The sequence below is a fragment of the Arabidopsis lyrata genome, assembly GCF_000004255.2.
Source record: "Arabidopsis lyrata subsp. lyrata unplaced genomic scaffold ARALYscaffold_7, whole genome shotgun sequence".
NCBI classification, from domain to species: Eukaryota; Viridiplantae; Streptophyta; class Magnoliopsida; order Brassicales; family Brassicaceae; genus Arabidopsis; species Arabidopsis lyrata.
The window spans coordinates 5525197-5541764 of record NW_003302549.1 but is presented as its reverse complement, the minus strand read 5'-3'; the positions used below and the strand labels follow the sequence as shown (position 1 = coordinate 5541764).

The 16568-nt window shown below is 35.2% G+C and overlaps 3 protein-coding genes, 1 long non-coding RNA gene and 1 other non-coding gene across 5 annotated transcripts; 2 read left to right on the top strand and 3 right to left on the bottom strand.

Moving 5' to 3' along the window:
- Positions 1-1395: 1395 nt before the first annotated feature.
- LOC9303507 (E3 ubiquitin-protein ligase ATL42) lies at positions 1396-2994 on the bottom strand. The gene has a single exon (XM_002867389.2). It carries the CDS (start codon positions 2837-2839, stop codon positions 1532-1534), a length of 1308 nt encoding a protein of 435 aa, XP_002867435.1. The 5' UTR covers positions 2840-2994; the 3' UTR covers positions 1396-1531.
- Positions 2995-3504: 510 nt separating this feature from the next.
- LOC9303506 lies at positions 3505-5155 on the bottom strand. Its single transcript, XR_002330861.1, has 3 exons — positions 4614-5155; positions 4285-4472; positions 3505-3839 (listed from the first exon to the last, which is right to left on the bottom strand). It is a non-coding gene; the product is annotated as an uncharacterized LOC9303506 (long non-coding RNA).
- Positions 5156-6780: 1625 nt separating this feature from the next.
- LOC9303505 (AFP homolog 2) lies at positions 6781-9192 on the bottom strand. The gene is made up of 4 exons (XM_021018861.1): positions 9069-9192; positions 8613-8695; positions 7517-8469; positions 6781-7436 (listed from the first exon to the last, which is right to left on the bottom strand). The coding sequence occupies exons 3-4, from the start codon at positions 8409-8411 to the stop codon at positions 7051-7053; spliced, it is 1281 nt and encodes a 426-aa protein (XP_020874520.1). The 5' UTR covers positions 8412-8469; positions 8613-8695; positions 9069-9192; the 3' UTR covers positions 6781-7050.
- A 2695-nt stretch (positions 9193-11887) lies between these two features.
- Positions 11888-11969, top strand: TRNAS-GCU. Its single transcript has one exon. It is a non-coding gene; the product is annotated as a tRNA-Ser (tRNA).
- Positions 11970-15552: 3583 nt separating this feature from the next.
- On the top strand, positions 15553-16336 carry LOC9303504 (protein HEAT-INDUCED TAS1 TARGET 2). Its single transcript, XM_021016815.1, has 3 exons — positions 15553-15831; positions 15939-16199; positions 16325-16336. The coding sequence occupies exons 1-3, from the start codon at positions 15553-15555 to the stop codon at positions 16334-16336; spliced, it is 552 nt and encodes a 183-aa protein (XP_020872474.1).
- Positions 16337-16568: the final 232 nt, after the last annotated feature.

The following is a 16568-nucleotide window of genomic DNA, read 5'->3' as shown; positions in this document are numbered from 1 at the left end:
TTCGTATCCATTCATAATCGTCATAAGTTGAATTGGACCACATGATGATACGTACGTATGATGCAATGCGTTCCTTTTTACATAACAACAATCTTTGGCCTCATTTACCTATTTCGTATTATTATATGTTCTTTGAATCGTTTCCATATTTATATTTAAGAAATATTTCAAATCTCAAAATAATTAATTTCTTTTTTGTCAAGTATTTCAACATGGTTAATGACAACGAAAATTTACACTATTATAGAGAAATGAATTCGTGATGAATTGCCAAATTAGTCTTGAATTATAACCAACTTGTAAATATTTCGATAGCCAAGACTTGAGTGTACATAATGAGAAATAGATCTCTATTTACACATTACAAAACAGCTTGCCAAAACATGTTAATGATTCTCAAATGTCGAAATGAGATCTATACACATGTAAATTAGTTGAATATTATTTTCAAATATTTTACGTGAAAATTCACATCATAGAACCTCAAAACGAATTAACATCATACAAACTTAAAAAGGGGCTGCTACACTTGAAGCATCCCAGGTTCTATCGTGATCTCCTTCGTTACAAAGTTAAAAGAAGTTCCAAAATGAGCCATGAAAAAGAGAAGAAGGTGTTCCACTTAATTTAAGGACTATTGTATGCTTATATATGCACTATGCACTATGCAGGACAAAATATACATTTATTTTAAGTTCAGTGGCATATAAATATATTACAAAGAAAAAATCAGAGTCAGAATCCCACAACAGATAATCATAAATATATCTATATGGTTGGGCATATAATATCATAATTGAAAACTGGAAAAAGAAAGTAAAACAATCAAAAGGAAATTGCTAGGCCTGGAAATTCAAATTTGCGAATGTAGTGTTTGTATGAAATTAAAATAACATTATAAGTAGTTAGTTGACCTACTAAATATGTATTTTTGTAATCAATTACATGATTTAGTACTGTTCGTCCAAATTAAATATATACAATATTGTCAAGAGACAAAACCAAAAGGGTAGTTTACTTTATTTTTAATGAAAAAAAAACCTAAATGAATAGAGTTGTAAGCAATGATTCATATGTATGTGTATATATATGATGCAGTCATAACAAAACCAACTTTATTTGTAATAGTCGTGTATAATACATGTTGAACAAAAAATTTGCAGTAATAACAATGAAACTGAAAATGAGAGTGGTTGCTTCTGTAACCAGGTAAGCTGACATGTTCCACTTATTGAAAACAATTATTGTGCTCTTTTTAAAATAAAATCCACCAATAATTCAATCAATTATATATTATGAGTCAAAGCTTTGTTTATATATAAATCCATCTTATTTACAAAAATCATCTTCTTTTTGAGTTAACTAACATGTATAACTTTAATTAAAAGAATTCTCTAATCAAAACTTGTACGTATCTACTAATTATGGGCCAATAATCTCGAATTTTCTGGTTAACAAAAAAAAAAAAAACATAACTAAAGAAAAATTGAATCTGAAAAAGAATTACAATTCTTGAAGAAAAATAAAGAAACTATACATCAAAGTGTTGGTGTGTCGTGTTAATTTGATTTCTTTTTTCTCTGTTAGCAAACCATTGAGCGGTTTTTCTAGCGATCGGCAGCCATAAACGCCGTCTTCTCTCCTCCGTCTCATTTCCACCGTTTTGTAACGCAGACGCAGTCCCTGCGGCTGAACCGCTGCAATCTCTATGAACCGATATACTGAGTCTAGGAACCGCAGTGATATCAGACACCGATCTTCGTCCCGGTTCGATCATAACACTTCTAGATTTCGAACCAGAGTCTCCGTTTTCCGGCGAAAACATAGTTTTCATCGAAGTTAACTTGTTCTCCAACATTCTCTTCGCTTCCATCTCTTCCTTGATCCGCAAGATACCTATCTGGTCCTCTTCATCCCCTCTCTTCGCTCGATCAATCGACAAAAATCTCTCACTAGAAATCGAATTAACCATCTCTGAATTCAAAAACATCAAATCAGACGAACTCACGTTGCTCCAACGATTCTTAAAAACAACATCCGACACAACGATCCTATGATTGAACTTATGCATAAGCTTCTTCTCGTCTTTATCGCTGTTCCCGTGTTCATCAAGTAACGTTTTTTCTTTATTACCTAATTTCAGAATCTTCCTAAAACTCTCTCCGATGCTAAATCTCGACGACCCACCAAGTTCGTCTCTCTGTCTTCTATCTTCTTCTTCTTCTCTCTCTATGTAAAGCTCCAAGCTCGAATCTTCTCTAATCTCAGACTGATTCAAGAACCTGAAACTATTTCCGTTAGAGAAAACAGAGGAATCTTCTTCCATGGAGACTCTATCTCTGCAGAGAGGACACGTTGCGTGTTGCTCAAGCCACTGATCGATACATCCGATGTGGAAAGCGTGTCTACACTTAGGCAACAATCTAAGAATCTCAATACTTTCGAATTTAGACAAACAAACAGAACAATCAAGCCCTTGTTTTGATCCTTTCAAAGCAGAGAATCTAAACAGAGGAAGAGACTCGATTGCTGTTTTGTCTAAACCGGAGAATCGATCCGATGAAGTCGTTGACCGGTTAAAGAATATTCCTTGGCGGAGCCGACGATCATGCCTTCTTCTGTCGCCAGAATCTGATCGGAGATCGATGTGGCAGCACTTAGCGTAGACGAGGAGGACGAACGTGAGTGCGAACATGATAGCGAGAACTCCGGTGACGACGGCTAAACTCGGCTCGAAATTGGCGACGAGGTCACCGTTTCTGAACGGAGGAGGAGGCTGAGCATAGACATGGGGGTAACTGTGGAGGAGTGGAAGAAAGAAGAAGAAGATTTGATACATCGGAGCGATTTGAGAGAAACTTTGTTTCTTGATTTTCTTGGGTTTGAAATATTTTTATTGGAGATGAAAATGGTGAAAATTGAGCTTATGTTAGAGAAAGTGATTTGTTTTTATTTTATTTTATGAAAGATATAAATTAATACAATTACGTCATCTACGTGACAACAATTTGTATGCTATTGCTTTTTTTTTTTTATAATAAAAATGTTAGAGCATCTCCAATGGAGAGCTCTCTTCATGAGACTCTCTTAAATATTTTAATATAAATTTTGTGAAAATGTGAGATGAGAACTTTTGTTTTTTTTTTTTTTAATTTTTCATAGTCCAATGGTGAGTTCTCAAGTGGGATTCTCTTAAAAAAAAAATTATTAAAAATTTTATTTCATAAAACTTAAATTATTGCAATTTATAAAAATATTAAACATTCATTGTTTTAAAACATTTATAAATAGATGTGCAAAAACAAAACCGGAATAACGATTAGTTGTACTGTGGATTGTTGCGAAATTTTTGCATATATCCACATATTCTTAGAGATTAAAGATCATTTTCATACATCATTTCTTTTATAAACTAGGTCTAGTGTATATATTTTGAATTTATACTGTAAATTTAGTATCATCAACGACGATTTTCATTTTGTTGAGAGAGAAAAAGATCACTGCTACAAACTGATTGGTGACTTGATCTTATTTTGTGATTGTTCATGCCAAAGCTTGTGTCACCATAATCTTATTTTGTGAATTGCTTAGCTATGTCTAATATCAGATGATTAAAATTAGCAATATCACTGCAACAATTATTCCATAAGACACTGAAGAAAGAGGAATCACAATGCAGAAAAAGACTTGTGAGTTGGGTCAATAGACATGCTCAGCTATTAGCATTAGCCTATGCTTGCTTCTCTTTGTAGTCTCTGACCGCAGACATGATAGCGTCCTCTGCAAGCATACTGCAATGTAGCTTAACGGGTGGCAACCTTAGATGCTTTGCGATTTTCCTGCAAATTTGAGAATCCCAAACAGTGACTCAACCATCAAAACGTTCACCATATCACTACATGAATATAAGCATGAAACATTGAGCATTCCTCTTCTATGATAAATCGACATATAACAATAACCAAGACCAATGATAAACTAGAAACAAGAACAATGGTATATAGGAATATAAACATGAAGCATTAATCGTTGACCATACTAAATCACAAGAACTCGTGCATTGTGTGAAACAACTTGTTTTCAGAATCATCAATCCCACGAAACTAGAACTGGATTCAATACACAATCGGAGAATCGAAAAATTCGCTTCAACTAATCAACAATTGGTACTAAAAAACAATGATTCATCACTCATTCTCTAAATTTTCAAATCCAGAATCAAATCCACAAAACCTATAACCACCTAATTCGTATCTGTAAGCAATCAAATCAAATAAAACTGACCTTTCCAAGAGTATAAGCCAAAGCAGAACCAGCAACACCAGCTCCAATATTCATACTTCTTCTCTCATCAACAGATGCTCCATCTAGCGTCTCGCTCATGGCTCTCATTGCCACAACATCGACATGATCCTTGGATCCGCAGGATTGATTGCAGTACACCAAACATACAAAACAAATACAAGAATAGCCTGCAACACACATGATACATAAAAAGAACATGTAAGATACAATTAATGATCCTATAATGTGTGTGTGGTTTAAATCCTAAAATTCAAGTCGCTAAACCGGTTTTCCAAACTTTAAACTAGCTTGAGAAGCAGTAAACATACCACAGGAGAGTAAACACCGATCAAAACGTATTCCCAAATACGACCTCCAACAAAAGGAGCGAAGAAAGCATAGAAAGCGACCACCAACAAGCAAAACACCGTAATTGCAATCACCCGAGAGAAAAATACACAAAACCCAATTGAAATCACAGCCAATTGTGACTTCATATTGACCAGATTCTAGAAAGCAATCATGGAAAATCGAAGCTTTGGCTATAGAGAAGGTTACATTCGATCTTTACCTGAAGAGTGTGAGCGGGAAGTTGCCAACCGTGTTTCCTCACCATACCTTCTTCTTCAACAACAACAAGCCAAGAAAGATAAACCCTAATTTTACGACAACGTCTCCGTCACGTTGCCGTCGCCACCGCCGGAGCGATTAAGTGAAAAGTGTTGATGCTCGCAGAAAAAAGAAAACGAAATCTGCGTCGACTCATCGGAAACTCACGAAATTGGCGTTTGTTCATCACTTCCTTTGATCGCAATCGCGAGATCGAGAGAGAGAGAGTCGTGTTTCTTGTTTTTGTCGAGAGAGAAAAAAACAAAAAACAAATGAGAGTTTTTTTTTTCTTTTGTTTAAATGCTTCCTCCAACCAATAAATGACACGTATGCAACTCTCTGAAAATCTCAAATTTCTCTTAAGAGAAGCGATTCTCTTTTGTTTACCCAGTTTTGAATTATTTTTGATCAAAATAATCAAGAGAAGTCATCAAAAAATTGGAAAGAACTTCCCTTTGGAGATGCTCTTATTCTCTTCATTTAATTAAAAAAACAATTTTATCTTTCGGTGGGCTGTTATTTTCAGACCTCATTTTGATGATATTTAGGACTACCATATATAATACCAGTCGGAACTTATTTTTCATTATATAAAATTACAATTTGCGTCACACTTTTGGAGGGATATTTTTGTTTGGTTTTGGTCTACAACTATAAGAAAGTACAAATAAAGCCAAATCTCTTTTCAATTCGGTTCGATATTTGTTTTTGTCAGATGATTTTTTTTTTTTTACATCTTTGAATCGATAAGCCCGATCCATAGCCAATCCCTATTACGCGGAGTAACGCGACTTAGTAGAATCAAACTCCGGTGGAGAAACCACTTGACTAAAGTCAGATGATTTAGATTTTGCAATTTAACAAAATTATTTTTAGGGTTTTCATTACTTGACTTATTTATGTCTGATCTTCCTATTTTTTTAAAACACAGTGAATCACATACCAAATTTTTAATACACATTTCTAGATCGTTCGTTCAAGTCATTTTGGTTTGATTGATGTAGTAAAACAAGTAGTGGAATCCTTGGTTTAAATTTTCTCAATCATGGCTTTTTGAATATATTTATATAAACGGAAGATAAGCTAAAGTCGAAATTAATTTCCAAAACATGTGAAAGCGTCGAATATATTTTCTAGTTTCTACTGAAAGCATCAACATGACCAACCATAACTTAATTGCAATAGTGGGATTCGTACCATGGGTTTCTTTTGTTCCTTCACGTACCATGGGTTTCTAACTTCAGGATAAGTGTTTCAACCATGAACCACTATGAATTTGTTTGCAGATTATTGTGAGAAGTCATTTAATCTCCAATTATGGCTTCATAATTAATGAATATTTTCGTATAATAAAACTAAGAAGGATTGCCATGGTTGTACATAGAACTACTAGTTTATTATTTGTGACAAAGCTACTAATAACCATGACAATGTTATATTATAAATGTTAATGAATCGTGACAGATTAAATAAGAAAAAGTCAACGACCAGCTGCACAAAATTCCGGTGGGGAAAAATAAAGTCAAAATTTGCAATTTTCATGATTGAGTGATGGCTTCGATGCATTACTATTTTAGTCTTTCAGTTATTTCACAAACTAATGATCTAGTATTAGATTTGTTTCAGTGAATAACTTAATTCTTATTTTTGAGCATTTGTACGCTGATACATTGGTAACATTATCACTTTATTAACTAAGAGTTTGACATTGTTCTTGTAGGTTTTCTGTATAACCGTATCTTCTATACTACATTACATGGTAATTGAAGTTCTTGCCGTCGTTAGTAGTCAAATTTAACGTCGTTCCTATATCATTTTATCAAAATCAAAGTACATGTTTTTTTTTTTACCAAAATAGTTATTTTGATTTTATCCAAAGAGAACAAATGACTCCGATAATGTTGTGGTTATATATAATTTCCTTTCAACCAAAAAAACAGAAGGAAAAGAAGAGGCTTACATAAGACTGAGATGAAGAACAAAACAAGAAGAAGGATTACAACAACATAGCAGAAAGCTCCGTTAAAAACTTTGGCTTGAGAATTTAATCAGAACGAGCGACTAAACATAATAAAATGTATGTTCCAAAAAGAAACTCATTACAAACCCCTTCCATTTGTTTACATGATTTCAGACATTTTTCCCGGCGGCGAATTTTCAGCTGTGAGCTGACGCGGTAGTCATTCCCATGGATGATTCTGGGCTAACGAATTCCTCGCTTGCGTGCCGTACAAACTCCTCTGGCGACATATGCGAGCCGTGGCAAGCGCATACGATTTTGATCTGGTTTGCATTGTACCGGTATGTGACACCTGAGATTGTCCGACCGTGCGGGCCTGAACCAGTGGTTGAGACCCATGGTAGGTTAGGACGTGCCCCCGATCCTCCAAACTTCACATCTGCAGCCATTCCGGGTTTTATGGCGGAAAAGTCGAAAGAGAAAGCGGTATTGTTGTTGTTGTTGTCTCCTGTTGGCCGCTCTGATGCATCCTCAGATGAACCTTCTTCTGCAACAGGCTGTTTGCCCTCGCCTTTCGCAGTAGCTTTTTGGGAGACAGAAAACGAAAAGTTACTATTTTTGCTGTAAGAGTTCTAAACAGTTTTAAGGGAAAGGTTTGCTTACCTGAGGAGTTTGATGGACCTCTTCCAGCAAATGGAGATTGAGAAAGGGCGACAATCCCGCCTGAACCGTCCTTATCTAGCATAGGGAGCTGGACCGGTGAGTATCCAAACATAATTGGGAGATTTCCAGCACTAGCATTAGGCTGCAATAGACTTGTAGCTGCTTCGTGTTGTCCAGACTCTTTTGTCGGTAAAGAGAAAGGCATAGTAGTGACGACATTTTGCGGATGAACCGTGAAAGGTACAGTGTAACTCATGTTGCGCATTGTAAACTCTTCGGTGCCAGATCCGCCATGGTTGCTCCTTCTTTGACCGGTTAAGTTGTCCACAACGTTTGTATCAGGGGGAGGACGAACCACCTCCTTTGCGTGGTTGGAAGAAGAACCACCACCTACTTCAGACTCTGCTACATCTTCGTTATCAGCTGTTGATCCTTCATCTGTCGCGGTTGAAACATGGGATGCTTTTGTCTTCTTCTCATGCATATCAACATGTGACGAGTCCTTGTCTTTCTTCTTTTCATCATTCATCCCCGGGAACCCAAACTTTCTTTTGTTTCCAGCTTCTTTCCGTGTCTCATCCTCCACCCACAAAGATTTCGTGGAAGCTTCACCGTCAGTGATAGGAGCTTTTGAGAGGTCATTGAAGAAATTCTGCTGAGGTTGTTGACCCGAATCGCTTCTCTGAGAACCAGAACTCGGCTCTGCAGGTCGTTGAGAAGTTGGATGCAGGAAATTCTTAAAGTCATCAATCACTTTAGCGCTTCTATCACCTCCTTCTGCCCTGTGGTTCTCTGAGGAGCTTCCAGCATTATTAGTATTGTTACCCTTAGCTTTTGCTGATGATCCTCCACAAGAAAGACCCAAGCTGAGCTCGAGCCCATTATCATCCTCCATTTTTCTCTCAAACTTTAAAGCAAACACTGAGCAGCTCAACGGATCTTAAGAGTATCATCTGAGAAAAATACATCATGGGCACAAAAGGACTTCATTATCCAAAGCTAACAAATGGTTTCTAAATACAAGAAACAGATAATTTCTTGCCAAATCAATCCTAGTAATCAAGAAACCAGAACCCTCAGAAACCTCGGATTGTACCTTAGAAACAAAACCATTGAAAGACACAATCCAGCAATTTCCCAGAATCCGCCTTCTCGCTTCTATGATACACCTATAGAGTTCTGTGACAAGAAGAAAAAAAAGACTTAGGTTTCGGGAAAAAACCATTCATCATTTCCATTTTGAAGAAGTAAACTAAAATGGAAACAAAGGAAAGAGAAACACTCTCACTTGTATATCTCAGCTAACAAAAAGAAAACAGAGAGATAGTACAAGATCTAGTAACTTAAGAACACTCTACTATGCAGATCTGTCAGCTACATCATGAAATCAAATTCACGAAACTTAATCACTTCAAATTTCCAAACTCTAAAGATCGAAATCATCAAGAAGAAACCCAGAACCCTAACTACGCAGCAATAGTGCCAAAATTAGAGCGAATCACAATAAACCGAATAAAAGCCGAAATCAGAATCGAAGGAGAAGTCGAAAAACCTGATGAAACCACCGAGGAAGAAGACGATCAGAAGAAAAACCCTAGAGCTTCTTCGCGGCGATTGGGGCTTCGGGTTCGGACTAGTACGGACCATTTCCTTTTTCTTTCGTAATAGTAATTACTATTTTATTATAAACTACTAGTTTCGATTTTGTCCATGTGTATCTTGTGCATTTTCTTTCTTTTTTTCTTTCTGTAGCTTTTTGGAATCACGTACACCATACCTGTATGAAATCAATTTATATGTAACAATTACTTCAACTAGATTTTATTCATTGTGTAGAAACTAGAAGAGGATTTGGGGGTAAACTCTTTATTATTTATTATTGATCTCAAGAAAGTTGATACAATATATATATAAACTAATTTAGGTTTAACCTAATTAGAATAGGAAATAGATAAACATGAATAAGTAAATATTCTAAATCTCTTAATCCTTATCACAATATGATATCTAGAATATTCATCGGCTTGAGCTTCACGGGTTAACTTCATAAACGGACTTTGACGGTCCACAATAGTTGGTCCGCAAGGTACACATTTTGCTCCTCAAGATATCTCCAATACTCCCCCGCACGACAAACGTGGTCTGCAAAACGCAAACTTTGCAATCACAAAGCGGAACACGTATGTCGTGGACAATATGGGACGGACAACTCATATCTATTAGTTTATAAAGACACTATGAAGTTTTTGCCACATATATGTATATATTTCATTGCTTTAAAAATCTGTTGGTAGATGTGAATAGTTATGGACTAGTTTGGCTTTAAAAGAAAATTGGGCCCATGTTTTCCATTCATGCATTGGACATGTACATGTAGGCATGTCAAGGGGCAAAGCCCGCAGGTTCAGACTTAAAAATATATGTCCAGAAAAAATCGGGCTTCTCGAGCTAAGTCCGTTGGGCTAAATAGTTTTTAGGGTTTAGCACGGCCGGGCTCGGACCGGCCCGAAAAGTCCTTAAAAAGAGATTTTAACTTTTTTTTTGTTAATATTATTTTTTAATTAAGAGATTTTTCTAAAGATTTTTTTTAATAGAGTTAAAAATCCTAAATCTAGTTTCCTAATTGTGCCTTACTATAAGTGTTCTGATTTTATATTTTATTTGGTGTGAGTTTTTTTTTTTTTGTCATCTAGATTTATTATTAATTGCAAATTATGAGAACTGTTACATAGACGATTCTACAACTGACAATTCCTTCCAACCCTTATTAGATCTACGACAGACTACACTTCTTTCTTCATAATCTTGATGAATACCTTCAATGATCCACGACCTGACGACACTTCCTTCTCTGCGTAGAATCCTGGCGAACGGCTATAATTGTACATCGCTGGAGATCTCCTGCACACTTGCCTCTATTAATCTGCAAATTTGTTAATAAATCGCAATATCTAGGACTCGAACCTCAAACCTCTTGGTGTAGAAACATTAATCAACCCTTGATCAACCAATGGGCCAATGGGGCTTCCACATTTGGTGTGGGTTTAAACAATTTATTTGGCTTATTTATTTGATTTTAAACTTTTTTAAAACTTAACTAGCTTTAGTGGTTATTTAAATTTCGTTTGACTCGTTTTATACATAAATTTTTTTTTTCAAGAGATATTACAAATTAGAAGGGTTTTATTTTTCTCGAAAGAAAAGCCCAAAAACCCCCGTAAAAGCCCTATATCCCTGTTAGGGCCGGGCTGGGCTTCGAAATTTAGGCTCGAAATTTTTTAAGCCTGGGCCGGGGCGGGCTCAAAAATCTGAGGGTTTTGCGGGCTTCGGGCCGGGCTAGCCCGATTGACATGCCTATGTACATGTATATTCATGATAACACATATCTATATGATTACCAATGTTGTTTATTCAAATTTCGTTGTACGTCTCTTATTAACTCTAAAGGTCGTGATCGATTTTCAACTGGATTAACACATATTTATGCGTAATCCACACAAAAAATTATACACCAAAGATTTTTAGAATTAATTCGATCTTTTTATAATGTAAAAACACACACACTATCTTGCAAAGTCCAGTGGTGGTGAGGCTACACGGTGAATGGCTATCACGGAATCAACATAAACATCTGGCTCAATCACTTGCACCCCTTCAATATATAAACCGGATGATGAGTTGGAAATGAGGATGAAACTTCCGGCTAGAAAAGTGGGAAGCCGCGAACCATCTTTCTTGGAGAGGAGGTCAGTGAAGTCTATCTTCCCCGGTACAAGGTGGTAGGCGGCGAATTTCCGTTTGTCTCCGCCGTTGTACAAAGTGGTGGTGGACATTGGTATGAAAAGTGTTGATGGTAAGACTTGGCCTAGAAGCGGCTTGTTGGTGGATATGAAAGATGGCGACCAATCGTCGAAAGTGCTATGCGCGAGTGCCTCGATCACCTCCTGCGCTGTTTCATCAATCGTGTGGGAGGCGACGCCGACAATTAGGAAGACGGCGATGAGGATAAAGTTTGATCGGCCCATGGCGTTCAAGAAAGTTTAAGCTTCTTGGTCTGTTTCTCGTGATAGAGCAGAGTGTTTCTATATTTTCTTTGGAAGAGATGCTAAAACGTTTTAATTATAGTAGCTAGTAGCTACAGTACTCAATATAAAACTTTTCTCTTGTTTGTTATTCCATATATGAAATGACATTGCTAAAATTGTCCGGAATAATATATTTATGTATGTATATAGACAATGTTATAAAAGTTGAATGGCATGAACACCAAAGTTTAATTGACAAAAGAAATAAACACGTATAATATAAAGTTTAATTGACAAAAGAAATAAACACGTATAATATAGATTTAGATTATTATCTAACATGTAAGTCGCTTTGGCCGAGTGGTTAAGGCGTGTGCCTGCTAAGTACATGGGGTTTCCCCGCGAGAGTTCGAATCTCTCAGGCGACGTTCCTATTTTGATTTTTGATGTTTTTTCCTCGACGGTATGTGATAAACACCGTTTGAGAAAAGGCAAAAGATAGTTCCATAACCAAAAAAAAAAAAAAAATGGTCGAAAGAGTTTTCAATGACTATGTGGAACGTAACGTTCATCGAGATCATTCTAAGCTTTTTGTTTTTCTTAATTTTAAGAAATGTAACATCTTTAACAAAAAAAAGAAAAAAGAAATGTAACATCCTCTTAGATATAAAAATATAATATTTTTTGTTTGGTGTAGTACTTTGAAGTAATTCTCTAATGTTTTTGGATAACCGTGATAAAACAATTGAGTAAAAGAAAATGAATCATTAAAAAAAAAAAAAAACTGAATCATTTTTGACTATTTTTCAATGAACAGAAAAAAAAAACAAGATAGAACTTTAACAATTTAAATATATTGATGATAGGAGTTCGAATTTTTAATCAGTCATCTATATTAGATGCATTTCATTTTTAATTTAACATAATTTAATGCAAAAAATTTCACATTTTATAAACTAACAGAGATATCATCTTTAACTTAACGTTATTTCAATGCAAAAATTTCACATTTAGAAACTAACGACGGAGCTCTATAAATGCAGTTCATTGCAAATGTTGAAATAGTAAGCGAACATTTGTAATGCCTTTGTAGTTTTCATATGTTATTAGTGGTTTTTAATGAATCAAAGCCTATAATACTAAAGATCAACGGCTGGTTTTCGATTAGAAATCGTGTTAAGTTTCCATGGGGAAGCATATAGACTTCCATGCATGTAAAGGTGTCGAAAGTGAGGAACTGAGCATAGTGGTCTCTTGAAGTCTAACCAATTTAGATGATGGTTCTAATTGCAATCAAAAAATATTATTACGTACGTAAGTGAAATTGGTGAATGTTGATTTGTGTATATGCATGTGTTTTGAAGTGGATGCTTGAACTTTGTTGGTTTGCGCCAAATGTTTGAAACGAAAAAAACATCAAAAGAAAATTTAAATTATCGGTGGCTAACCCCATATATTACCCCCAAAATTCTTACAACCTTACCTAAACCAAAGTTAAATAAATTTTTTTTTGTGTGAAAACGTTAAAACCAATAACGAAAAGATTAATTGGAACCAGAAATCGGATCAAGTTCAAGTATTTTTGCTTATTGGTTTTAGTAGGGCCGGATAATTTTAACAAATTAAACCGTCTTTTTATTTTTTGGGTCTCCAACCAAAACAGTATGTTGTTACGTAATTTTATTAGTTTTTTTTTTTTCGAATCATATTTCATTAGAGTGTAAATATAGAACTTTTTAATCAAAACTAATATCTTTCCTTTTTTATTGGGGAGCATACTATAATTATCGTTCCAAAGAAATAAAATAAGCGTATAGAAAATGAATTCATGAATTTGTTTTATTAATAAATAAATAAAAAAAGATATTAAGGATGCATACAGAAACACACTGTGGAGTCATGTCTTTTTCTTCTTTTTCTTCTTCTTCACTGCATTTTCATTTTCTTCTCTTTGGTTAGTGACAGAGAGAAGTGAGAACGTCTGTCTCTGTTTCAAGAAAAAGGTAATGACTTCATTACGTTTTCTTCATAGAAAAGATGCTAACTTTCATTCTAGTGCTTCTTATTAAACTGAAATTATGCAGTTTGGTGCAGAAACGAGATAACAACAACGTGGTCCCTCTAGGAACCTAAACATTCAGGTTTCAACTTTGATTGCAGTTGTTTTGTCGCAAGACTTGAACTTTTTGCGAAATGTAACCCAATGAACCATAAAAGTTTGCTTATTTATCAGAAAAAGTTCATATTTTTCATAATCAAAGAGAGAGACGAGTGTTTTTTGTGTTGTGTTTGTAGAAAGACTAAACCTTTTTGTGAAATGAAACTCAGGGAGACATAAAAGTTTGCATCTTGAATAGATATATTAAGAGGTTATGTTGCATTTCATCTCAACACTCTCGTCCTACATGTCTAGCATTTCTCTCTGTTTCAAGCTTCCATTTTTAAGACTTGTTGAGCTCGTTATCTCCTCTCTTCAAACTCGAATCTTCCAATAAACTTGTAGTGAACAATTTATCTCTCTTTTTAATACGTCTCTGTTGTTTCTTTTTCTCCTGGTTGGACCTTTTTGATCTACAATTTTTCTTAGGCGATGCTTAGAAGTTGGTTTTCGTTTAATTTGTTACATGAGCACTGATTAGTTAATTATTTTAGAATATCAGATAAATTGAATTCTTATTGGACCAATGCTTAATTGTTCAGCTATTCAACGTTCACTAGCACAAACTCAAAATGATAAGTGTGGCTAGAGAGGAGATTAAAGGGGAAACCATTTTGAGATATCACTAGCAGAAGCTCGAATCCACTTTGAGATATTTCTAGAGCCTGAGATAAGATGTCACCACAATTTGAAAATTTTCAAGAAATAGCTTGAGGCTAAGTTTAGTGAGGTGTAGAGCTTGATTGTTCCTTTGAAATGTAAATATGTTTCTGATTCTCTGAAAAGGAAAAAAAACAATTGCATTATAAAGTCTGTCAATAGTTAATGGCTTTGATTTGTTGTTGCAGTAGCCTCTTAAATCTTATGATAGCAATACTTCAACCTCAAAGTTTCTTTCTAATCTGTTATATTTCTTTTTAAACCCTGGCAGGCACTCTGTCTGAACAAAGATGAGCGACCAAGGTCCACCTACGATTAGGGTAAGTGACAACATAACTACATACACTATGTTTAGCAATGTTTACTACTAACAGAAATACTTATATATGTGTGTAGTGCAAGTTTAGCATACCTACAGAAGTTTATGATTTCTTTGAGAGTGTACGAAAGTACATTCCTGGTCCGATCTTGGGTATGATCATATCGTCCAAACCTGATGACTTCATATGCTTGGTGGAAAAAACACACGGTAGTATTCTATATATACTGTTCTAGAATAATCAATAGTTGTGTACAAAATATTTGGGTTACTAATAGTCGTAATGTTTTATTGCAACTATGTTTTTGTTTTAGGTCGTGTCAGACTCTGTGAAGGGCACTAACTGGAAAAAATACATGGGTTGGATAAGAGACCAAGGACCTCATAGCAGAGCCGGCCCAACAAATTTATGGGCCACAAGCAACAATTTTTTTTTGGACCTATAAAATTAATAAGCTAAAAAAAACTGAAAGTTTTATAAAGAGCAATAATGAAGCTTCGAAGCCTGCACCAATTTTCTCCATTAACTTAAACGTAACCACCTGAACTAAAGGATACTTTGTTAAAATTGGAGGCTGAAAATTTACTTATATTTAAGAGGGCCACAAGCTGATGCTTCATCAGCCTGTCCCTAAGGCCGGCTCTGCCTCATAGTGAGATCTCTTTACTAAACTAATGTTTCTATTTTGTTATCTTGAATATCTGACTGAAAGTTTTCTCATCACTTTCAATATATTTTTCCGCAGATACTTGCTGGGCTATAGTGGTTGCTGAGTTGATTAGTGCATTAAGATTCATTTTAAAATATGATGCAACATACACTGATTATTCTGCTCAGTATCTGGTAGATTATGCTGACCAATCAAAGGGATTAATGGCAAACCACTCAAGAAAAGGGCATTATTGTTATACACACTCTATAGCGAAAGGCTTAGAGTTTGTAAAGCATGGAGGGATACCATTGGCAAAACATTGCAAGTACGTAGGTTGTAGAAAGCTGACCGCTTATCGTCCACCAAAGGATCATTCTCATGTTCGGATCGCTTCGGTACAACGAAGGTCTTCCGTAGATGAGGCATTACCCCACCTCGAGTTTCATCCGATTGGAGCATCATTGGCTATCTTTCAACCAGATTATTTGACTATCAAAGAGGTATAAAACCATAAATACAGATTTTAAAACAACGTTTTTATGATTTTAATAGAAAATTCACATCTATGATTATTAATTTTTATGTATTCTGTGATTTTATTTTCTAGGGAATTTACCGAGGGCCTATGTCCAAAGGATCTATATATAAAGGTCTCCATGCGGTCTCTATATATGGCATTGATGAAGAAAATGGAGAAACAATCGTATTAGTAAAATCTTCTCATGGCGAAGATGTGGGAAGAGATGGTTATTTTAGAGTTTCTTTAGATATCATGATGATTGAGGTTCCATGGGAAGGACAAGAGGCTCATCCCAATTTTAAACGCCCAACCAAACTACTCACTGGATTTTGCTTCCCTCGAGAACAGGTGCAAATATACAGTTTCAATTATGTTTTTGGTATTCAAGAAATTTATGTCTTCTCACATTCTGAGATATATTTGTAATACTATAAATTTATGTATATCATCCTTATCATTATCATTGATTGCAGGAACTGAAGTAGTTCTTCAACCTACCTAAAACACAATTCTGCCACTGATGTAAGTGATCGACATTGCTTTTTTTTGCCAAAAGCGTATTCATAATTTAGACTCAGAAAATATTTTGGACATCAGTGTGCTTTTTGACATTGCAATGTTGTTTCTCTATAGCTCATCTAGAAACATCCAGGAAAATATCTCATGTTATTAGCAAGTTTTTCGTTTAAGACATTGCAACATTGTTTCTCTATAGCT